Below are 25,426 nucleotides of genomic sequence, written 5' to 3' on the forward strand. Positions count from 1 at the left end.
CACCCTGCTGTCATGCTGGTATCTCTGCTCTGATTCAGCTCATCTTCATCATCCCCTCAGCTACTGTCACACAGGAGCGAATGGAGCTGTCAGCACACCTGGGTTGATATGCTGCTCCTACACCGCCCCCTTCTGGATAAAGAAGCAATTACATCATTTGGTGAACAAAGATCCTTTTGTTTTGTATGATGATATTAGGGTTTTGTGGGGGTGGGATGGGGCGGTACAATGGTAGTTTTATTGATGGCGGTGACCAGAGGGGGAGACAGAGTCTCCACTTCTGGCAGGTGAATTTGAGTTCCGAGAAAGGGGCCCAATAACTAAAATGCATTCTCATCTCCAGCTCCGAGGACCCTTCCTCAAATGGAACAAAGACCATCACCTCCCTTTTCCGACACGGAGCTCGACTTCTTAGTGCAAAAAAAGCAACACAAATGAATGCAACTTCAACACAAATTGAAGCAAAACCACAAACAAAATGAATGCAAGAAATTTGAACATGAAAACAAACTTTATTAATAGTTAACACAAACTGGAAAACTGTTTTATTATAAAAATTCAGACGAAACAGAAACTGAACAGAAGAATGAAGCCACAAACGTAAAACATGCGTGTTAAAAAAGTTCCTGTTTTGAGCATTAAATAACCGGTAACCACCTGGGTCTTCAGGAAAATCTCTTTTGGCTTTTATAATCTCATCGATCTGCTGTTAAACGGAGGATTTCATCAGCGGACACGACGATGAGGAGTAGGTGATGGGAGGGGGGAGGTGCAGACAAAGAGGATGGCACAGTCATGCGCACGTGCACGCGCACGCACACACTAGTCTGCAGATCTGAGCTCCTGGTTGGACTTCTTCAGGAGGCTGAGCAGGTCCTGAGACATGAAAAAGGGCCTCTCGGCCGATCCGTCGTTGCGCTCCAGGTCTTCCACTGCGACACGGACACAACAGTTGAACCTCGCTTCCTCACACGTTTGGTTAAAGCCAATAAAACAGACATTTAAGGACAAAGACTTTTTTTAATTTTTGTTTCTCTCTGGATCTGAAATATTCACACATTTTGAGCAAACATGAACGTCTGCTCAGGGTTCACGTGTACTCACCGCCTTTTTAGGGCTCACAAGCCAATAATGACAACAACCCACTGTGACTTGTACGATTACTTTTGTGTCCACAGACCAAACGTCTCTGGATTCTGAGGCTTTTTCAAACACAGAAGCGTCTGGGGAGTCACATTTTATCCACTACGCTGATTTACAGTCGCCTTTAAGTGGCGTTAACATCCAGGAGCTAGAGAACGACGACAGTCAAGAAACACAGAAGCATCGAGACACTTACACTGTTAGTAGCAAAGCATTCAGAAGGCCGGTCAATGTCATGCAGCACTCAGAGAAAGGCTGAGGTGGGGAGGGACAGGCAGAGCAAGGCAGTCTGTAAACAAGAAAGGCAGCTCCCAAAAAAGTCTCCGCCGTGGTCGCCACGACACGACAAAAACACGGCGAATGCATCTACGCGAGCCTCCCAGGAAGAAAGATCCAGAACGCGTGGAGGTGGCGGAGCGGTTTTGGCGTCAGCTGGTCGAGTTGTAAACAGGTGATGGAGGGGTCCGGTGGACCGTAAACAGGGTTCTTCCGTGGTTCCGTAGTGCATTCGGGATCGGGGTTAAGACGACAAACACTGACGCTCATCAGGCACGTGTTCAGCACTCACTATGTTCTACAAATCTTCACAATATGAAAACAACCCAACAATGCCCAAAAACCAACACAACGGAGCTTTTTTTTTTCCAAGCTACGCAGATGCCCCCGGGCTTCCCGGTCTGCCCCCGCCTCTCCGACGGCCGACGTTCCTCCGCTCGCATCTGAAGTCTTAGCTTGTCTGCCACACATGAAACAGGTCCATATCACGAAACTCCACGCTCCAATCGCCTCCTCCTATGCGACCGCTACTCCTGTACAGCGGGCGCAGGCTCCTCCGCCTTCTCCTCCGCCTTCTCCTCCATCTTTTCTCCAGCATCCTCCTTCGCCGCCTCAGCAGCTGGCGCCTCCTCTGGCTTCTCCTCTGCTTCTGGCTTCTCTTCCACTTTCTTCAGCTCTGCTTGTTCTTCTTCGCTCTTTTTTGCCTCCTCTGCCTCGCTGGCTTTCTCCTCCTCAGTGCCCTCCTTTGGAGCTAAGGCCTGGGTGTCGGACTGCAGGAGCTGCTCCTGCTCGTTCTCCTGCGTCAGCACCGGCTGCTGCTTCAGCTGGACCTCTCCGTCCTGCTGAAGAGGTGTCTCCTCGTCCGCCTGTCTGGCGGCATCCGCCTGCTCTACACCATTGCACTCTTCCTCCGTCTTGGTCACTTTGGAGAGGATCTCATGCAGCTCCAGAGACATAAAGTAAGGCTTCTCTGAGGAGCCGTCGTTTCTCTCCAAGTCCTCACCTTTTGTCAGAGCGGAGCGTTTTTGGATTATTGGAAAAGCGTGGGATAGCCAAGGAGAAGCGGACGTGTGAAAACCGAGTGAAATTAATGGGAGACAAAGAAGAAGAGAAGTCAGAAACGTAGCAGAAAAGAACCGGAGAGCAACAGCTCAGCTTTGGACAGAAGCAAACCTGAAACCCGAGACTAGAGAACTCACAGAAGCAGAGGAACAGAGTGTCCACACACATGGCGTAGACGCTGAAGAAGCCGTGGGCGATCAGGTACGCTCCCACCACCACTGTCTGCAGGACAAAGGTGAAGAAGTCCTCAGACACACTGGAGATGAATGAAAAACTGCAGGTGGAAACATTTACACTGGTCCGTCTGCGGAGCGTCTCTGCTGCACTGTGACTTTACATCTACTCAAACCCCCATCGTGTCGAGTAAATCATCCAAAAACCTGAGCAGTCAGGCCCCATGGCCTCTTCTTCCTCACCTAAACGGATGCCGGTGTTATCAGCAGTGTTAAACTGGCCGCCTGCCAGAGCTCTGTCTCACCCTCTGGTCAGGGGCGGGAACCGTCTCCAGAGTTCTGGACACACTACATCTCCCAGCAACCCCCGCACACACTTCCTGGATGCCGCACACCTGACTCTGATTTGCAAGCAATCACATCATACTTAAGCACTGCACTGAGCCTCAATCAGTGCGAAATATTGTTTGTGCCGCTCTGCCTTCCTTACCTTACAGAGCGTTGTATCTGAACCTGGGGGGTATTCCAGGAAGCATGTTTAAACTAGCCTGACTTTAAGCCTGAACTCTGGCTGAAATCCACCTGAACTTGCTTACTCGGGGTATGTAGGTTCCAAAAGACCAGATATGAGTTGGCGTAATTACGCTCCACTTGGTAACCCTGGGTTAATGCACGGTACATAAAGACATTCTCAATGGATCACCGATTTCCGGAGTCACCATGGAAACGTGGTGAAAAAAAGAAAGCGCTATACTTCAGTGAGACGGAGTCTGAGATTTAAATGACGGCGTATGAAGATTATACGTCCATCAAAAAAGTAACACGGCTGCATCATCAGCAAAAGAAAGAGTTTCTGCTTGGAGAAGAAGAACAGACAAAGTAAACGCACAAGTTTCTGATCTTTTCCATTTTCCTTGTGACGCATATAAATATAACTTATCCAATTTTGCCAACTTAAATGAATTACTTCTATTGGTAACAAATAATTGAGTTAAATTTATTCAACCTAATTTCTTACGTCTATAAAACTCAATAATTGTTTATACAACTCAAATTTACATATTTATCTAACTAAATGTCATATTACTTAATGAATTATAATTCTTGAACTCTCATATGTCTAAGTTTGAGCCGGCAGATATACTCATTTTTATAGCAACAAAAAGGACGGGAAAAAATGCACGGAGTCTATAAATTCATTAAAGAATTTTCCGTCATCGTCATTTCATTAAGTAATGGTAGGGGTGCTAAATAACTCCCCTCCTCCCCCCTCACTCATGGTGCAGAAAGAATTAAACATAACAGGACAAAATAACTAGACAAAACACAGTAAAACAGCTAAACAACTAAACGCATTTGGTAAAAAACCCACATTTAAACCCAAATCCGTCCAGACAGGCAAAGGGAATGGTATCCCACAATCCCTTGTGGTGCCGATGTAACAGCAGCACCAAAGTTACACCTACTTAATTGATTTAAATTTGAATGAAAGTAAAATAAATGTCTGAAAACTACATGTTATTTTTAAACTGACTTAACTAAAAAAATGATATATTTTAACTGAATCAAATAATTAAGTTAGATCAAAGTATAAAGTTTCTCTTTCCAACATCCATATGTGGTCTTATCAGCCTCTCATGGTGGAAAAAGTATTATCTGAGCTTCTTCATCCACTAAATCATCTTCAAATGGACACGCCATGCTGCTTCACCTCTCTGTAAACAAACTAACCTTCAACTAAACCTGCTCCAGACCAGGTTATGTTCAGAGCATGAGTTTCCATGGCAACTTGACATACCCTGAAACATACCTCTGCTTTTGGAACTGAAAGCTGAGGTTATCAACTTCCTTAGCCTCAAACTTACCGTGGGAGCTAGCATAACCTGCTTTCTGGAATACCTCCAGATCTCCTGGTCCTGTTTCTGACTGTTTGCGTGGATCCTGACTCCAGTTTCCTCTCTGATGCTCTCACGCCCATTACTGACCCCTTCCTACCTGACCCTGATTTAGTTTTGTGGACTTTTAGCTGAGCTTAGATGCCACCAAAGCTGAGCTCATAAACCTGCAGCAGACTGGCTGTTCTTGCGGCAGCACTTCACCTTAGATTTGATATAAAACTGTACAAAGTTTTATTTTGTAAATAAAACCGACGTTTGTTCTTGTAACCCGGACTTGTTTCTCCGCCTTTTTGCCACCAAACTGACGTTCTTCATTTGTGACTCAAACAGTACATTTTGTGTGTAACTGTGTGTACTTGCAGTACACAAAAGTCAAAAGCATACGTAGGAGTCGTTTTGAATTTGTAGTTAAAAGCTGATGCAATCTCAAGTTGTGCGCGTTTTGTACGTTTTTGATATTCAAGTGTACATGTGAATACACAATTGAGAGTACACACAGTTACGCACAAAATGTGCTGTATGAGTCACAAATCAAGAGGTACGCTCTCTCCATGCTGTACGCGTTGCGCTGACACACATGACAGACTGACCAGTGGAAATCAGGCGTTGGACGCCCCGCCTCCTACCATTATGGGCACCCAGTAGTAGTTGAGAGACGGTGCAGCCTCCTCCACAGCTTTGATTCTCCCAGAGAAGAAGAAAAAAGAGAAGATCCCTGCGGAGATGAAAGGAAAGAGGCTCACGCACACGTTTCTTTCCGCGGCTGCGATCTCTAAATATAAAAACGTCCCTCACCCACAATGCCAACGATGAGGAGCTTCCCAAGGAACAGCAGGAAGTCCGTCACTTTGTCCAAAACGGCCACCCTGTGTGGAGGCGTGCAGGAGCAGCACAGGCAGAAACCGGTGACGCAAAATGAAAAGCGTGAGAGCCAATGGGAGCGTGCTAAAGCCCCGGACGGAGAACCCACCTGACCACGTTCCTCATGAGCAGGAAGAAGGCGTCCCGAGCCGAGGTGCAGAAGTTCTTCCCGTAGATTGCGATCTGAAGCGACAGAGAGAACGGCGGTTGCAGGAACGCTGGCAGAAGATGTGTGTCCGGCCGCCGGAGCTCACCATGATGTAGGCGTTCCTGTTCAGGAACTTGATGCACTTCTCCAGACACCAGAAGCAGCACTTCATGCAGCTCAGCAGGAATTTAGCACATTTGTTCTCAGCACCTGGAAGACAACAGGTGAGACAAAAGCTGAACAGCTGAGTCTAAGAAACGCTGCATGCAGATGACCTGCAAAGCTGGGAAAACCCAAAGCCATTCAAAAGGCAAAACCATTCAAAAAAAACTTTATTTAACCCACTGCAGGAAACAAAAAACAGCATTTACAGAAAAAGGACCAAAGGAATTTAAACACCAAAACTTTAATTGGACTTTAATTGAAGGAACAAAGGTTCAATATAAAACTGACTATAAAAGCAGCACGTTGAAGGATTGTTCTAATAATTTAGCAACAATAAAGGATGAAGATAAAAAACCTTTTAACTTGTGATCCAGATACTCCAGAATGACCCTGATGACCTGGACCAAAGACAGGATCAGAGAGCCAAAAGCCAGGGAGCCGGTGTGGTACCTACACAGCAAAGAGAGGCCAGCATCAGTCCTCCAAATCCCAGAAGGCCACTGGGTTTGAATGGAAATATACATTTTATAGTCGTTTCTAGATATGACGGCTTTAAAAAGGACTGCTGGGTAAAACTTTACAGCTTCCAGCTGTTTAGAATACATGAAAGTTTCTGCAATACAGACGTTTCTCCACTTTAAGTTACGATGGAGTATTGGGGCGAATGAGTTATATCGCTAGAGGAGACACGCCCACATGACAATGATTTCTATAGCCTTTGGTGGCATCTAAGTAGCTATTACTGTATAAAATATATATTTATATATATTTATACATATATATATAAATATATTATATATTACATTGATAGACACATCATTTGATGTTGTTAAATAAGTGAAACAGTCAGCCTTAAAAGCTCAAACTTGATGAAAAATGCATAGTTGCAGGACTTCTTACAGATAAAAAAATTATTACAAAGAATTTTCAAAAATAATTTCTAAACATTTAGAAGTTTTAGACCTCTTTTACATGTAATTTAAATTATTAAGAAAACCCAACAACAAGTCAATAATAATAATAATAGATAATAATAAATCAAAAGTAAGTCAATAAAAATAATAAATAATAACAATAAATAAATAATAAGTCAATTAACCCACACAATGAACTGGCATTTTGCCAAAAATGTATCCTGCTGCACTGCAGCAGTGACTGGACCTCACCAAGATGGGGGTGCTCTCCTCCTATGAGGAATCACCCCCCATAAAATATATAATTTTGTTTTCAAAGTAATACATTTACGAGTAAAAACTCGTTTTGGAGTAACCTTCACAGAGTGGCTTTTCTTTTGTAATGTGTGAAAGTATTTTCTTTTTTTAAGGGAATTTTTTAAATGCTGTGTTCAAAAAGTTACATTACATCAAGAGATGCTGCCTTTATTTTATTATTCTGACATTTACAAAATGCATACTTCTTTTTTTTTAAATGATCTTCCTTTGCGTCTCAGATGGGTTTCAATAGGAGACCCAACATCAACATTAGATTGATTATTGGTAAATCCTATTGAACATTTATGGTGGGAGCTGAAAAGGCGTGTGCATGCGACCAAAAGCATGGCTGAGTTACACCAGTTCTGTCAGGAGGAATGCGTCAAAATTCCTACCAAAACTAGTGAGAGGCTTGTGGAAGGATATCTAAGACATTTGAAGTACTGCAGTTTCAAGGCAATAGTACCCGATACGAATAAATGACTGAACACTTTGACTCTGATAAAGTAAAGACTTGTTTAAAAAAGACCCTCATTCTGACATTTAGCAAAAGACAGTTAATTCCATGAATTGCAATTGACCTACAACAGGAAAGGTTTACTTCTATCTAATGTCTGATCACACTCTGTCTGGACGGACATTGATGTTAGAATTTCACACCTGAACAGGAACATCTCACCCCGGAGGAGGAACTGTGGCGTCTGCAAGTTTCTGTTTGAAAAGCTCCGTCGGGCCCTAAACCCACTATCAATGCTCACATCCTTGGAAGACGTTTTATTCTGGGAGGATTTTATTCTCCACTGTTCTCGTTGGGTTCCCGTTTTGGAATTGTTTGTACATTTGAACATCATTCAAACTGAGAGAAATCCTTTGAAAAACACAAAGGTCTGCGCCAACCTGAGGGCCCGTCCCAGAGAGGAGAAGATGGGGTACGCAGGGATGTCGTTCGGCTTCTTGAAGGCCCAGTAATAGGACGCAAAGGCCCCTGACAGGGTCACCTGGCCCAAGGCCGTGACGAAATTGGCGCACCAGAAGAAAAGGAAGAGGTTGTAGAACTGGAACACGATCCTGTATCGGTGGTAGATGGTCTCGCCGCCGTAGAAGGCAAACAGGCACTCTGCGTCCGGACACTGAGCGGAGGCGTTGGAGGCGTTGAAGGTCTGAGGACGAAGAGAGGAGATGCTGCTACTGCGGAAACCCAAGAGCAGTTCAGCCCGAAGGAAGCCTTACCTGGGGGTCACAGGTGTCCCTGGAGAACGGACACTCGGAGTTGTTGAAGACTTTGTACACCTGCTTGTTAGACGTCGACAGGAAGCTGATGGGAGCGGTCAAGGAGGCAGCGGAAACCTTGTTGTGTGTTAGCGGTACCGGCCATATCAGAGAACTGGACCGAGTCCCCCGTAGAAAAGGCTTCACTTCCGGCTCCAAACAAATGAAGTCCCTTTAGTCTCCATGTTTTTACGGACGCCACCATGTTGGAGCCAGACGTCAGGAAGCAGGAATTGGTCCAAGTTGGTCTGAGTCATTGTTTCTACGGCAAACACTCTGACCAATCAGGGGTGAGCTTGTTGAAAGGCCACACCCCTACCACTTAAACGTGGGCTACACGAAATCTGTCAATCAAACAATGTGTGCGGCCAGCAGGCCCCACCTACTTTTACTGAGCCATCTGATTGGTCAGTTTGTAACTTGAATAACTTGAAAAATATCATGAAAAAACGAGGATTATCAAGAAGAAGGTGAGGTAAGAAAAAGATATAAGATCCAGAACGGTCATTCTGACCAATAGAATGACAGAGTAACAGCTGTTTGTTTCTCTATGGAAGTCTTCGGGATTTTAGCCTCTTAGAGCCACTTCCTGTTTAGAACGCCAGAGGGGGCGGGGTCCCTCTGTCCAGCTACCATATAAAGTCAACAGCTGGCCAAAGGATACACGGCAGTAACGGCCCAGTAGGCGATGACTACAGCCAGCAGGACGAAGGTCAGCAGCGGGTAGAAGAGCGCCGACATGACGTGGCCGATGGCTCTGAGGACGGGAAGGTCAGGGATGAGTTTGACACACAAAGACCGACAATCTCAGAACCTTCTGGAAGCTGAAGCTGGTTCTGCACAATCGGTTAGAATTCTGAGTTTATGATCCTGTTTGAGCAGGAAAAATGTTTCCTCGCTACGGAGGCTTCAGACTAAACCAAAAATGATCAATTCTCATAAAAAATTCAAAGTAAAAACAATATAAAACTGTTTTTTTTAAAGAAAATGCATCTCTGGGTTTCATTTGATTGATTAATTGATTCATTGATTGATTGACTTTTATTTCCAAACACAAAATAAAATAGATAAATAACAGTGTGATATAGTCCTTGGAAAAGGATTGGGTAGAATAAAAACCTTTAACCCCCCCCCCCCCCCAATTTAGTATATTCAATGCCCACATTTCTACACAAATAGTATTGAAACACGCTTTTCAAATACTCCCCCCATAAAGTCTTTACGTTCCACTCACCAGTTTGTGTTCATGGTTCCCAGAACCTAACGTAAGTTTCGGGGGGACGGGGGGATGCCCCCCCCCTCCCACAGTCTTGGGGATTGTCCTTGCATAAATGTCGCCTCCCGTAAGTACATTTTATTTATTTAATTTGACATTTATGGACCCAGATTAAGATAAAATTTTTGTTTTCAATTGTGGCCTGAATAAAAGCAGCAATGTCCGGATAAAACAGCAATAACACTGACAATCATTCAAACTATTAAAATCATAAAACTTTTAGCATTATTTGTTAGAATCTCTCACATTAATTCTATACTCTTTTTAAATAAAAAAATAAACCTTTTTAATACCTGAATGTAACTAATAAACCATTTCGTTTATGTAATGCCATTTATTAAATCCATATTATAGTAAATGATATGTATATAGTTTGCAGAAGTTAACCTTTAAAAATGTATGATTAATAGAACATTGAAGAATTAGTTTGTTTTGTAATTTAACTACTTTTATCTCTAAAATCTCTCCCTGCATTTGATTTCTTTGCATTTCCTCTAATTGTTTCTGACAGACACACCTGAGGGGCGGGACTCACCTGCTGGCCTCTTTGATGAGAGCGATGGCGATCAGGATCCTCTTCCTGAGGAAGACGAGCAGCAGGATGACCACGGCCTCCACCACAGCCAGGATGATCACTGCAGAAGAAGGAGGTCAGCGGGTGAGCGGCGGATCTTTCAGCGGAAACGGCGGCGGTGCCGTGGTCGTTCTCACTGAAGGCCAGCCACGTCTGCCGGATCTGCAGGTACACCGAGAAGTCCGTCTGCAGGCCCAGGTCCCGGATCGTCACGTTGGCCCCGGGCTCCCCCTTCAGGCTCGCAAACTCCATGTAGCAGTGGTAAATCCCTAGAAAGCATCAAAGAGGGGCCCTTCCATTATTCAGCAAGGAATCGCTGCCGGGTGCAGGCCGCTCAGAGAGCGCTGACTCACCGTATCCGATGACCAGGACGACCAGAACGATGATGACCCACACCATGACGCCCGCCAGGTATCGCAGCAGGAAGATGAAGACCAGGCTGACCACCATGGCGATCACCAGGCCGCTGCAGGAGCACACATCCAAAGACAGAACATCTCTGTGTCACTGAGAGACGGCGTTCGATTCCAGCCGTCACCCGATCAGCGGCGGCAAAGCGGACTCACAGTAAGATCCAGTGCCAGGACTGCGTATAGTCCTCGAAGATCCTCATGGCCACCTCACGGGCCTCAACGGCGATGTTTGACTTCCTGCAGGGACAGGACGCCATGCAGAAGAGAATCCGACAAACTCAGTCTTCCCCAACTCTCTCCTGCTTCCCTGAAGATTTTTTTTATATTTTTCTGAAGATTTCTGTTTAGCAGCATCGCAAACAATCCTCCTGGTTACCATGGCGACATTCTCCCTCCTTGGTGTGAAACGTTACAGCAACGCCCACAACTCAGGCAGAAAAATACTACCTAATATAAATACTCTCATCCGTTTGTCATCATTTCCAAAACCTCCAAAGGCTTACCTCTGCATTTTATTTTGAAAGTTCACTCCCTGTAATGAAGCAGCTTGAAAAACATTCTTTTCATCGTGTGATGAAGCAACAAAAGCAGCATGAAACCTCCTGATTAACCTGTGTACGGTGGCCCTGAAGTGCAAATCACATCACTCGACGCAAAAACATTTTAAAGATCACAACCACGTTAAAAACAAAACAAATATTTAAAGAACATCATTACGTTTTAAAAAATCAAAACTAATTTCCAGAAACCAAAATGAAAAGTTCTAAACAAAAGACAACGAGAAGCCGGTAAGGTTAGGTATTATGGTGTGTTAGGTAGGTTGGATGATGACGTTTGTCCATCGTTATTTGACGTGAAGCGATGCTGCATCCCATCATCCTATCAGCGATGTCCCAGACACATTTTCCAGTTTCTCATTGTCTTTTATACATTTTGTTTCTGTAGAAAAGCTTTTATTCGTTTTTGTTTTTTCCATTTGAATTTCTGCAGTTTCGTTTTGATTTCTCTAATGTAATGCTGTTTTTTTTAAAAATATTTCTTTGGCTTTTTATATTTTCGCTGTGATCTTTAAAATGTTTTTGCGTCCAGTGATTTGCTGACGTGACCACGACCTTTGACCTTAGTCGCTTTAATTTGAAAGGGTTTGTGTGACATTCATACGGAGATTTTTTTCAGAGGGACGTTTTTAAAATGGAGGGAAATCTGGACGGTAAATAAAATAGAGAGGCTCTTGATTCATACTGCTTTGTGCGTGTTAGCATTAGCGTAGCACGTATGCTGTGAAAATGTCATCTTTGCTATAACCCTGGGGTCAAATTTGGCCAGTTTTCCTTTTTTGTTTTTCTTTTTTTGTAATGAACATTTTAGTTTTCCATTTAGATTTTTGGTCACAGTTGGTGCTACCTAAAACAAACAAACTGTCTAATAATTAATCCCAGAAGCGAATCATTCTTTGGTTCTCCAAGGTCAATCATATGAACCATAGGTTGTCTCCAAATTCCTTCCCTACACATTATCTACTGCGTTCACCATTTTCTAGTGCCGTCTGAATCTACAATTCCAAAATCCAGAGCCCGAGAAATTTCCCAGAAATCTCAGCGAAAAACCAGTGTGCATCGATGCTCACTAGATCGGTGAATATAGACCACAATGCATTGCGTCTGAACAATTTTTACCTAAGAAATGTATTTATTTTGATAAACCATCAACATTTTTATCTTCAGAAGACACTGGACTCATAAATAAGTGTCTGAAACGCTCACATCAATTCGATTTTAACTTTGTGAAATTGATGACGTCATATCCAGCGTTAAAAAGTAGTAGTTAGAGGTCACGGCCTTTGTGTTTTTGTGAACGTCGGCTGCAGACTCACTTGGACGCCTCCAGCAGCTGAGAGGCGTTGATGGTGGCGCTCTCGCCATCATAGAACGTGGTCTCATTGCCCACCACCACCACGCCACCTTTCATGGTCCTGAGGGCGGGGAGGCAGCGGCGCGTGACTGTAAAGGAAGGAGCGTCATCGGTGTGAGCGTCAGGCTGGACGCCGGACGGGACTCGAACCTCTACTTACAAGCTTTGCTGGGCATCAGCATGGCGGGGCACAGGCCGTCCCTCAGGATCTCAGGACTCTGATTCACGACAAACATCCGCTGTTAGACCTTCATCACCTCCTGTGCACAACATTATCCACGGGATCACTTCATTTACCGATTTGGCAAAGTCCACGCCCTCCTTGCAGTATCTCCGGTAGTAGTCCTGGTCTTCCTTTTTGCCGATCTTGGCGTTAACCAGCGTAAGGAAGCGGTCGGGACACTTCTCCACGCAGAGCTGCAGAACAAGCAGTCAGCACTCTGAGCGCGCTGGTTCAACGCCAGCAGCAGTCAAAGGAAAGGAGCCCGTCCTGACCTGTGTGGTGGGACACTGGAACTCCAGCAGCACCAGGGGACTCGCACATTTCAGGATGTTGAAGTAGAACAGGAGAGGCTTCTTCCTGTGCGATCGCAAAAGAGAAACGTCAGAAGGGGGGGGCGTGGGAGCAGAGGCACAAACAGATGGCGTGCTTTCAGAGACTCACTCCAGAGGCGTCCCGGCCTGCCCGCAGAACTGCCCTCTGCTGTCTGTGGGATAGATCACCTTCCTGGGGTCTCCCTGAGACCAGGCTGCAGAGGAACCACAGAGAGTCACGTCCAACACTCACAAAACCCCCCAGGAACCGGGAATGTGTCAGGGTTAGGGTTCACTCTTCATCATGAACGGTGGAGGAGGCCAAGGGGGCTCACATTTTGTACACATTTTCATTTATGACTGAAGAAAAGTAAAGTCCTTCTTGACTCTTACCCAGGATGCCCACGGCGAAGTACCCCAACAGGGCAATAATGAAGAGAATGCAGCAGAGGATATCTGTGCAGCCCCTGCAGACCAGGAAAACACATCCATCCGTCACTACACCATTGCTGACATCATTTATGCACAAACAAAAGCCTACAGGTTGATCTACACTGCTTTAAAAAATAAAGGGAACCCCAAAAAAAGTCAATGTCGCTCCAAGTCGGTCCCACTTGTGTGTCATCAAACTCTACCGAAAGCGAGACTGACTGACAATCAATTTCACGTGCCAGCGTCCAGAACATGGAGGCGCTACCAGGAGGCGGGCCTAAGAAGATGTGGAGGAGGTCGTAGGAAGGCAACAATCCTGCATCAGGACCACTGCCTCCTCCCTTGAGCAGGAGGAGCACTGCCAGAGTCCTGCCAAAGGACCTCCAGCAGGCCACAAGCGTGCACGTGTCTGCTTCAAGCCCAACACCGTGAAGACGTTTGGAATCTGCTAGAGAACGCCACGATTGGCAGATTCACCACAGATGACGGTCTGGTCACGCTGTGGAGAACGTTCTGCTGCTGCAACGTCGTCCCACACGACCCGTTTGGCAGTGGCTCAGTAACGGTTGGGGGCCGCACAGCTCCCCGTCTGCTCACCAGAGGCAGCCTGACTGCCAGTAGGTACCCGGCTGAGATCCTCAGACCCCTTGTGAGACCACATGCTGGTGCGGTTGGCCCTGGGTTCCTCCTGATGCAACACTGGACCTCGTGTGGCTGGAGTGTGTCAGCAGGTCCGGCTAGACGACGGTGTTGATGTCGTGGACCGGCCCGCCCGTCCCCCCAGACCTGAATCCAGTCATGTGGGACATTGTGATTTGGTCCATCCATCAGACTGTCCAGGAGTTGGCGGATGCTCTGGTCCAGGTGTGGGAGGAGACCCCCCCGGAGACCACCCACTGCCTCATGTGGAGGCCACGCCCACTACGGAGCCTCATTCTGATGGATCAACCTGAGGTCAGTTTTGTGGTGTGCGGTTGTGTTGTGTGGTTGTGTTGTGTGGTTGTGTCATCAGCACATGCAACTATGCAAAGAATGAAGCATTTCAAAAGAATCCTTCCGTCGTCCAGGTAAAGGACGGGTTTTCCCAGAGTTCCCTTTTTTTTTCTGGATTCTTCCATGTTTAGGAGCAGATCCCTCTCAGAGAAACACAACAAACGCAGAAACGCTGGTTTCAGCAGAAACAGGCGGACGGATGAGCCACCAGCAGCCGCTGAAGCTCCGCGATTACGGGAGCTGCTCTTCATCTGCGAGGAAGAGGATGGATGGGAAATTACCTCATCAACATGAAACCGATCTCAATTAAAAAAAACTGTATTTTAAATTAAAATGATTCCAGATTTTCAGTTGAAAACTGTTTTGTGACCAATTCAATTGAGTTTGAAGGACGACGGAGAACCACAAGATCAGGAGGGTTTCGGTAAAAACTCCTGGACAGTTTGGTGAAAACATCTAAATCCTCAGCACAAGACCTTCTTTTATCGGGTCCAGAACCCCCAAAACTCCTCCTTCTTGATTACAAATCCTTTTCAAATCTCTGAGGTTATGGTGTATATTCTTCCGTGGAATCATTTCTCAGACAGTGGAGCAGAACAGGAAGAGACTGACCTCCCACCTATGAATGACGAATGTCACGCTTTTAGCATAAAACACCGGAATCTCGGAAAATGTGCAAAATGTACGTAGTTTCTGTAATCTGTCTGTTGTAGGAGCCTTCATCATCATCGTCATCATCCGCTCATTCTGACCGCCGTGTCTCTTCGTCGTCTCCTCTAGTCGGACTCGACATCCGAGCAGGAGACTGGGGAGGTTCTGTCGGTTCTCCTGCTGCATCGATGCAGCCGGACATGTGGGAGGAACCTGCCAGGAGGTGCAGGAGTCCTCCTCCTCCTCCTCCTCACACCTCCCACAAACACATTCACTCTCACGCTCCGCATCGAGGGACTCCCTCACCTGTTCTGGATCGGCCCTTTGAAGTTGGGGTCAAACTTCTTCGACTCCCCTGAGAACGAGAGAAGGAGAAAAGGAGAAGCCATGAATGCAAAGACGTGCAGAAGAGTGGGAAGCAGCTCGTCTCGTGCACGCTAGAGCGTGAACGAGGATCGTATGTTGCTGACGCCACGTTGCACAAAAAACTTTCTACGTTGCAAATGAAAATAATAAATATTTGCTTTCAAATTGAGTTTTTCTGCAAATCTTAACTGTAATGAAATGTAACTTCCGGCTGGACAGATTGGATCTCAGACGTTTTTTTTCTGCTGCAGACATTTTAAACACGCTAAACACGCTAGTCGCTACACAGACATAAATAAATAAAGATACAGATGCTTTGCTGCTCCTTCTGGGTTTTACTCTGAGAGAAACGGGCCAGAATGTTTAAAAACGGCAGAATCCCGTTAAAACAGAACCCATACAAAGTCAGAGACACCTGATTGGTTGGAATCTGGACCAATCAGAAGCTGTTTGATGGCAGCTTTGTCGCGCTAAACTGAACGTTATGTCAGCAAAATTAAAAAATAAATCAAAGGAAAAAAGTGAAATGAGTCACAACGCATCTAAAACATTTGTGTTGCAAATGTAAAAATGTTTTTTGAGAGCAAAAAAAACAAATAAAGTAAAATAAATAGTACCGACACAACCCAATTTATGGTGGTCAGTCAGCTCAGACCCCTAGTGATGGCAGCACTTCCACCTCTGATGGCACAGCACTGCTAGCTCATATAAATATTTGGGTACATGGCCGAACAGTTTACTTTCCTTTGACCCTCATAATAAGGTTAAATCAAGGATTGGCTTTTTGTGCTAAAATAAATCATCATTCACTCATTCAGCAAAGCATAATCTGGTAAAAATAACTGTCCTCCTGTCTTGGATTATGGCGCCATTGACGCTACAACTACTACTACAAACTATATAGTGCAGCTCTATGTAGTGCCCTGAATTTTTAAAAAAAATCGGACACCATGCTCACTACTTTTCGTCATCGATTTCAGAAAGTTAAAATCTAATTAATATGAACGTTATTTATGAATCCGCTGAGTTCTGAAAATGAAAACATGGATGGTTTATTTAAAAAGAAATATACATTTTTTTTCGCAAAAATTGTTCCGACGCAATGCATTGTGGTCTACATTCACCGATTTAGTGAGCATTGATGCACACTGGTTTTTCGCAGAGACTTCTGGGAAATTTATAGGGCTCTGGATTTTGGCATTGTAGATTCAGACGGCACTAGAAAATGACAAACGCGGTATGTAGTGCACTAAGTAGTGAGTAGGGAAGGAATTCGGCCACAATCACTATCTATAGATCAGCAGCTTAAAAAAAATCCAAAGTCTTTATCACTGCCTCCTTTATGTCTATCACTGCCATTTATAGGATCTTGCCAACTAGCCGTTGCATTGGTATCATTTCATTTACAAGACTCTGATTGGAAAAACTCCATATTACCTTAGTTCCCTCCTTAATATTTCTGGTAAGCTGTGTATGACCGTATGTATGTACGGCGTGCTGGTGCTACCTGCCATCGCCCTCGCCGCCCACCTTTGACCTCACTTGCCTAGCAGCAGCTATGGACCACTGACTTCTTTCTGCCTCTGTCAGGCTGGACAGAACTGCATGTGACAAACTGAAAACCACTTTTTTTCAAAATGGCGGATTTTCTTTTGGTTTTATCTCCATAGCAACCATTTTATGTAACATAAAATGGTAACATTTCAGTAACATTTCTAATTTCCTTAGCAACTGTGGTTATTTGCTAACCACGCCCACATTCCTCACAAGTTTATATCCTATGCTAAATCATTTTGGCCCAGCTCTGCCCAGGGATCCATGCACGGGATTTACACAATGCTCTGTTAAAAAGTATGCTGGTCACAGGACAACGCTACTTTGGCGAGTTCAACATCTGCCTTTATTGTTGCTGGTAATAAAGGTGTTTTGGGTTGTTTTTTTTTGTAATTCCCGCTTCCTTGAAAACATTTTCAAACAGATCATTTGAGATGTTTAAAAAACCAACAGAAAAATGGCAAATTCAAAAATTAAGAGCATCACAGCCTGCAACCAGTTAGTCATTTTTAGTTATGATAAGACACCCTTAGAAAATGCAGTTAATTCCATCCTCTTCAATCTACAATTTAAATGCAAAACAAGAATTCTTTCTCCTACGTTATTGGGATTTAAATGTAATCAATTTTATAATACTCTTAAAAAAAAAATCGTACTCCCAAAGCACGAGGTGGAACTTGGCATTTCCTGTAATTTTCTTGTTGTTCTCTGTTTATTATTTGTGAAATTATAATTTTCTAATTCAAATCGCTGTATTTATTCTGTGTAAAAATTGTTTCTGTGTATTTTCATAGCTTTGTTTTGCTGTTTATATGCTTTGTAGATGTGTTCATACTCAATAAAGTTTTTCTTTTTCTAAGGCTTAAAAAGCCTTTTTGTAGCTACTGGCCTCTACAGGTGGAGGTTGGAATTGCAGTTTCCTAAATAAACAGAGGGGAAGCTGAGGTTTATCCAGTATTGATTGACTGTTCTACCAATAACCTTTGATAATTGGATTTTGGACAATGGCTTCACTAAGAACCATTTTTTTAGAATTAAACATGGTTTAGCAAAGAGGGGGGTCTTCTCTGGGGGGCCCCATGGGACAGCCTCGGCTTCCTGCTGAACTGCATCCAGCATTTTGCTCAGAAAAGACGTTAAGTGGGTGAAACTCTTCAGAAGTTGGGTGACGGTGGAGCGGAGAGGCCAAGTCTTCACCGCCACAAAAGGATTGTTCTGCCTAACCGCCCGCCATGCCCAGAAAGCCACAAAATGGCTCCACGGAGACGGCAGGGCTGCCATGGAAACGCCTTGGAAACCACAGAGGGGAAAGCATCAGCCACGAGCAACATGGTCAGACCCCGGCAGAGGAGCACAGCAGCGAGCGGCGCTGCACGAAAGCAGGTCCATCAGAGTCAGAGCACTTCCTGCCCGGTTGGGGGAACCATCCGCCATGCCCCTGCGGCCCACCCCTGAGCGGCGTGGGCCCCTGCGGCCCACCCCTGAGCGGCGAGGGCCGCAGAAAAGCTGTCAGCTGAAGAACGATGACTCCACACGCTTCAGCGGCACACCAATGCAGAACCTGCTGCGCTCGCATCTCCTCACAAAGAGGGAAACCCGATGGTGGCCTTTCAAAATAAACTCCGCCCCCATCCTTCAGCTGCCCCCCCAGAACGATGAGCGTCCGTGAAACGTTACCTGCTCGCTCATACTTGGCCATTTCAGAGCTGCTTCTCCGTCGTAACGCCAGTTGTTTTGGTTCCACCAGCCGAGTTTTACGCTGTGATTGAACCTACTTCCTGTTTGAGGTCGGTGCCATTCAGCTCACTTCCTCCTTTCTGTTTCTCAGACATTCTCCTTCAGTCTATCTCTCAAGCTCGTCAACAAGCTGCAGCAGAGCAGATGGAGGCCTGACAGAGGGGCGTGGCTTCGCTCGACGGGATGAACACCCATCAGCTAGCTGGTTGGAGGTTCAAATCCCTAATATGATAGTTACCCAATCAATTTAGATGTAGTAGTACAGTAATTTCTATGGCACCTTTCACAGACAGAAGTCACATGGTGCTTCACAGGTAACAATAAATATCTATTTATAAAAACATAGAAGACAAAAAGCGTAAACCACGTAAAACAATCATCCCAACCCCAGATAAAAGAGTTTCAGTTAAAATGCTTTGCATAAATAAAAAAATTAAAAATAATAATAATGTTTAAAAAATACAGGTAAGATAATAAAATATATATAAATAAATAAAATTAAAATACAAAAATAAAATAATATAAATTATATATATATATAAAAGAAAAACAAATTAAATTAAAAAAATAAAAATAAATATGAAATAAAAACAAAAAAATAAGAAAATTAAATGAAAAATAAGAATTGAAATACAATAAAATAAAACAACATCTAAATGTCCATGCACCCGATCCCGGCCTCCTGCAGAACCGCAAACAGAACCCAGGAGCAAAGACTACATCATGTGGTTTGATGCATTGTTAGGACAACGATTTAGTATGACGCATTGTTTGACACGTCAGCAGGGCCAAGCGCCTGAGATAAGGCCGTCCCACCAGTCCTGCGGTGAACAAAACCACCTCCACTGAAATGTGACTCAGACAGAGATCACAGTATGAAACACAATCCACACCACTCATCCCATGTCCAACAAAGACGGAGCCACGCCTCTCTTTACAGCATCCCACTTCATGGAACAACATCAATATTCAGCAGATGGAGGAGTCCAGATACCAAGAAGAGGTTACACACACACTCAGCAGCCACTTCATTACCCGTTTGGACCCCTTTAGCCTTCAAAACCACCTAAATCCTTTGTGGAATACATTCAACAAGGTTCTGGGAACATTCCTCAGAGACTTTGGTCCATGTTGACATGACAGCATCACACAGTTGCTGCAGATTTGTCTGCTGAACATCCATGATGCTGATCTCCTGTTCCACCACATCCCAAAGGTTCTCTGTTGGGTTCTGGTGACTGTGGAGAACGCTTGAGTCCAGAGAACTCATTGTCATGTTCTAGAAACCAGTCTGAGATGATTCCAGCTTGATGACATGGAGCCTTATCCTGCTGGAAGTAGCATCAGAAGATGGTCCACTGTGGTCAGAAAGGGATGGACATAGTCAGCAACAATACTCAACATGACACCACCACCTCCGGCCTGAACCGTTGATACAAGGCAGAATGGATCCATGCTTTCATGTTGTTTAGGCCAAATTCTGACCCTACCATCAGAATGTGGCAGCAGAAATGGAGACTCATCAGACCAGACAACGTTTTTCCATCTTCTGTGGTCCAGTTTTGGTGAGTCTGTGTGAATTGTAGCCTCAGGTTCCTGTTCTTAGCTGACAGCAGTGGTACCCGGTGTGGTCTTCTGCTGCTGTAGTCCATCTGCCTCCAGGTTGGACGGGTTGTTCTTTCAGAGATGCTCTTCTGCAGACCTCGGTTGGAACCAGTGGTTCTTTGAGTTCCTGTTGTCTTTCTATCAGCTGGAACCAGTCTGACCACTGACCTCAGGCATTTCCATCCACAGAACTCACTGGATTTTGTCTCTTTTTCAGACCAATCTCTGTGTTCCCAGCAGAGGATGACATTTTTTCTGGATTCTTGTCGGATTTCCAGGAGATGGGAGTCGTCTCTGCCAATAATCACAGGACCAAGACGGGACGGGATGGGAGCAGAACCAACCAATAAATCTTGGTCACTCTGGAGTAGCCCCGCCTCCTTTTCCTCATGAGAGCTGAGAGCTCTTTGTTTACATTTTTTACCGCTAGCTTCCAGCCCCTTACACCCTCAAACTAGCATTAGCCTAACATGGGTCTATTTCAAAGACAAATTGTTTCCTCTTACAGCGCCCCCATCAGTCTTTGAATGGTACTGTGACTGTGACGCTGGTTTTTTATTGGTGAATGGGAATCCCAGCTCCTTTCCAAATGCAGGAACTCCCAAACCTAAACCTCAGCCACAATCCTGAGCTGTTTTTCCAGACTCGAACCACCAAACCACAGAAGCAGCTGAAGTGACATTCCTCCAAACCGTGGGTGGGCCCGTTCTAGGCTTGTCCGAAGAAGCAGTTCGAGCGGCTCCAGAAACCGCATGAAGGTTTCTTCTCTGCCTAACAGAGAAGCTGCTCTGGACACAGGAAGCAGCTGGACATTTCCCTAAACGCCTTTCAGCCTGAAGCCTGAGGAGGATCCAGCCATCTGCTCCGGCATTACTGTCCACAGTGTTTTTTACGTGAGAGCTAATGTGTTGTTGTTTGCTTCCATTTGATCCAATCCACTTCTGAGCAAAGGGAGCTTTTTGAAGCTCAGCAGCTTTCATCAACGTCAAGTCGGGCTGAGGATTCAAACCTGAAGACGCTGCATTTAGACAAAGCTTCTCCGTTTCCTTCAACAGCATCTTCACTTCCTGGTTGAATCCCTCGATCAATGGAAACCTACACCGTCTGACTGTGGGTGGATGAGTGGATCAATGCCGGAGGGTGCGGTTGCTTCAGACCTGGGTGTAGATCTCAGTAAAGATCCAGGAAACAGGAGAACCGGCATCGGTGGCGCTGCTCCGCGACACACCTGCTGTTTCTGGGGTGAACCTGGTTCACTCGGGGACTTCGGAGCCTCCTGGCTGTTTACAGAACCTGGAAAAGTCTAGAGATGATGGAGATGGGGTTGGGAAACGCACACACGTGTGTGTGTGTGTGGGGGGGGGGGTGATGATGTCATGGCTGGTCTAATGGGCCCTCAGGGGATATCAGATGAACCTCTTCCGGCAAACTCTAATGGCTTAGTTAGTGGCTACTGTGGTCATGTGTGTGCGTGGAGCGTGAAGAACGTGCGTGTAAAATGTGAGTGGAGCGTGTGTGCAGGGAGTAAAGGTGTTAGATGTGCATGTAACTAGTGCATGTGCATGCAGCGTGTGCATGTGTGTGTAGCATGTATGTGTAACGTGGATGTGCATGGAGAGGTATGTGCAGAGTGTGCGTGTAACGTCCGTAGAGCATGTGCATGTGATGTACGTGCTGAAAGTGAATGTGTTACATGTGTATGTAACTAATGCATGTGCATGGAGTGTGTAGGTGTAGCAAAATGTGTAACGCGAATGTAGCGGTTATGTTTAGCTTGTGCATGGAGCGTGTGTGTACGTGTGAGTGTTATGTGTGTATGAAGGGTGTAATGTGTACGTGTAGCATGTGCATTTGTATAATGTGCGCGTGTAGCCTGTGCATAGAGCGTGTAGCATATTTGCGAAATTTGTGCGTGTTATGTGTACATGGAGCCTGTGCGTGTAGCCTGTTTGTGTGCATGGAGCATGTAGCGTGTTTGTGCAATGTGTGCATGGAGCGTGTGCATGGAAAGAAGGTGTTCTTCATCACAGAAAAGGTTCTTACTGAGGATGCTGGTAGCAGCTCAGGCCTGCAGAATGTGTTGTGTGTGTGTGTTGTGTGTGTGTTGTGCGTGTGTTTTCAGGGTATTTCATTAATAGTGTAATCAAAACAAAAGTTCCCTCCATTTGCAGTTCTAACCAAAGCTCCCGGCCCTGAACTCCCCTTACAGCAGAAGGTCCAGCGACCTGACCTCCTGCCGCTGACGGCGGCGGCGTGCTCTGCCTGCTATTGACAGGAAGCGTGTGCAGAGCGTCCTCGGCGTGAGTGGGGCAGATAAAGTTGGTCACAGAGCGTCTGCAACACCAGCTCTGCTCTCTGGTCAAACTCTGCTCATCAACACTTTTGACCTCTTCAAGCTTTATCTCCGGGTCAAAAGAGAATCGTTTTCGCCCTTTGGGACCAGAGTGGAGGAGGTGATGGAGGAGGAGCTGCAGGATCTCCGTTCACGCGACGAGGACTCTTAGATACGCTGATCACTTCAGATCCATCAGGTCATCTAAGGTCGTTTCTCTTCCCTGCATAATTGTGTAGCGGACAGCGCCGACCTTTAGGTCCAAACTAGCTGCTTACACCTGCCACGCCCATTTATTACAATCCTAAAATTAAGAAAAACCAAAAACTTTATGCTAAGGATGATGTGAGGAGGAGGAGGAGGAGGAGGAGGAGGAGGAGGCCCTCCCAGTTAAATAGCAGCTTCAGAGTTTGTGGTTTCCTGCTGACATGATGGGCCCTACAGCCAGAAGAGCAACACTTCAGCAAAGTTCTGGACTCCTCAGCTGGGGGTTCTGACACCCAAAGGTGTCTGCAGCATCACCTGACCTTTGGGAGGAACACCTGGCGGACTCTGTCGGTCTGTGGGAGGAACCTGGACATGAAAACCCCACCGCGGTCTGGCTGCTGCTGTTTCTAAATTCACCATAAGAGGCTTCTAGACCGTCAAGGAGCGGGTTTAAACCCGTTCCAGGAGCCAGAATGGGGTCCGGGTGCGGAGGATGATCCGCACGGACCCGCGGGGTCCACACCCATCTTCCACGCAGGCTTTGTTTCCATGATGAACCCAGCGCGCTCGACAGAAAAAGAAAGGGGGAAAAAAAACAGCAGATCGTCGAGGAAGGAGCGGCACGCGCTCCTCTTACCGTATTTGGAGTCTTGGTTTTTCTCCTCGAGCTCCATCCTCGAACCCAACCGGCTCCCCGCTGCTGATCAGACCACCGACAGGACAGTTACCATGGAAATGTCAAGAGAAAAAAAATCAGTGCCGGAGGCAGACCGCTACAGCCAGAGAGCCGAGACCAGCCCAAATGTGGGCGCCCATGACGTCATCCACGCTGGGAGGGGAAAAGAGGACCAATCAAAAAGCTCAGATCTTTGAAGGACAGCTCTCTCATCCAATCAAATCCCACCAATACAAAACTTTTTTCCAGCCATTAAAAATCATTTAAAAAATGTTTTATCGCAAATACAAATGCAGAATATTAACAAATTAATTCAAACTATTCCTGAAATCACTGAAGCTGCCTAAAAAATGGAAACAAGATATAATAGACTGAAAACTTTCCTTTGGTTTCTGTGGTTGTTCAAACATCTCACATCACTTTGCTCAGGTTTATCTTTATTTCATTATGCTTTTGTGCTTTCATTCTACATTTGTTCCCTCTGTCTGTCTGCAATCATTCAAAGACTTTGGATGATTTTTTATATTAGGCAATGTCTTGTAATGTTCAACCTAAAGTTCTAATTGTTTAAAGAAATAATAATTATTGGGATCAAAGCGGCTCTTTTAAAGACAACTGTTTCCGAACGCGGCGTAAATATTTACACACGTGGAATGTGGTTTCAGAACTTTTTTATGTCACAGAGATACGTAATTTTTGCTTACTTTAGAAGTTTGATGACAAGCGAAACCCACGCAAGAAAATGCTTTTTTTGAAGGTTTCTTTCTATGAGAAATAAAAATGACGCTAAACTAAACTTTCCTAGCTTTTTAAAGGCCTATATCCTGCTTTTCTTGAGCCTTTCAGAGGAAACTATATCCAGATAAATGATAATATTTGTATGTGTCTTCTTTCTCTTTCGGCTTTTCCCATCAGGGGTCGCCACAGCGAATCATCCTTTTCCACCTCACTCTATCATGGACATCTTCTACCCTAACATTAGCCAACTTCATGTCCTCTGTTAAGACATCCATGTATCTCCTCTTTGGCCGTCCTCTTGCCCTCCTGCCAGGCAGCTCCATCTCCAACATCCTTCTACCAATATATCCACTATCCCTCCTCTGAACATGTCCAAACCATCTCAGTCTGGCTTCTCTGACTTTGTCGCTAACACAGGCAACATGAGCCGTCCCTCTGATGTACTCGTTCCTTATCCTGTCTAACCTGGTCACTCCTAAGGAGAACCTCAACATCTTCATCTCCGCTACCTCCATCTCAGCCTCTTGTCTCTGTCTCACTGCTACCGTCTCTAACCCATAGAGCAGAGCTGGTCTCACCACTGTCTTGTACACCTTTCCTTTGAGTCTTGCTGGCACTCTTCTGTCACACAACACTCCTGACACTTTCCTCCAACCGCTCCAACCTGCCTGCACTCGCCTCTTCACCTCTTTTCCACAATCCCCATCACACTGAACTGTTGACCCCAAGTACTTAAACTCCTGCACCTTCTTCACCTCAGCCCCCTGTAACCTAACGCTTCTACCTTGATCCCTCTCGTTCAGACACATGTATTCTGTCTTACTACGACTGACCTTCATACCTCTTCTTTCCAGAGCAAACCTCCACCTCTCTAGCTGTTCCTCCACCTGCTCTCTACTCTCACTGCAAATTACAATGTCATCCGCAAACATCATTGTCCAGGGAGATTCCTGTCTTACCTCGTCTGTCAGCCTGTCCATCAGCATAGCAAACAAAAAGGGACTCAAAGCTGATCCTTGGTGTAGTCCCACCTCCACCTTGAACTCCTCTGTCTGACCTACAGCACATCTCACCACCGTCATACTTCTCTCATACATGTCCTGAACTACTCTGACATACTTTTCTGCCACTCCAGACGACCTCATACAGTACCACAGCTCCTCCCTCGGCACCCTGTCATACGCCTTCTCTAAATCTACGAACACACAATGCAGCTCCTTC

General features: G+C 45.4%; 1 protein-coding gene across 4 annotated transcripts; it reads right to left on the bottom strand.

Moving 5' to 3' along the window:
* Positions 1-492: 492 nt before the first annotated feature.
* LOC105355002 (choline transporter-like protein 2) lies at positions 493-23,623 on the bottom strand. Of its 4 annotated transcripts, none has more exons than XM_023965420.1 (22): positions 23,429-23,623; positions 15,297-15,345; positions 13,308-13,381; positions 13,045-13,129; positions 12,876-12,960; positions 12,678-12,797; positions 12,541-12,598; positions 12,343-12,469; positions 10,623-10,706; positions 10,410-10,522; positions 10,194-10,325; positions 10,018-10,117; positions 8,871-8,963; positions 8,168-8,252; positions 7,835-8,097; positions 6,082-6,176; positions 5,668-5,771; positions 5,523-5,596; positions 5,348-5,418; positions 5,179-5,267; positions 2,619-2,703; positions 493-932 (listed from the first exon to the last, which is right to left on the bottom strand). In XM_023965420.1, exons 1-22 carry the CDS (start codon positions 23,463-23,465, stop codon positions 823-825), a joined length of 2,133 nt encoding a protein of 710 aa, XP_023821188.1. In that variant the 5' UTR covers positions 23,466-23,623; the 3' UTR covers positions 493-822. The 4 variants fall into 4 exon arrangements, with proteins under 4 accessions (XP_023821188.1, XP_023821116.1, XP_023821142.1 ...); XM_023965348.1 differs by lacking the exon at positions 493-932 and adding an exon at positions 1,001-2,422; XM_023965374.1 differs by lacking the exons at positions 493-932; positions 23,429-23,623 and adding exons at positions 1,001-2,422; positions 18,588-18,719.
* Between the last annotated feature and the right edge of the window lie 1,803 nt (positions 23,624-25,426).

Source organism: Oryzias latipes, chromosome 1 (genome assembly GCF_002234675.1).
Source record: "Oryzias latipes chromosome 1, ASM223467v1".
Classification (NCBI taxonomy): Eukaryota; Metazoa; Chordata; class Actinopteri; order Beloniformes; family Adrianichthyidae; genus Oryzias; species Oryzias latipes.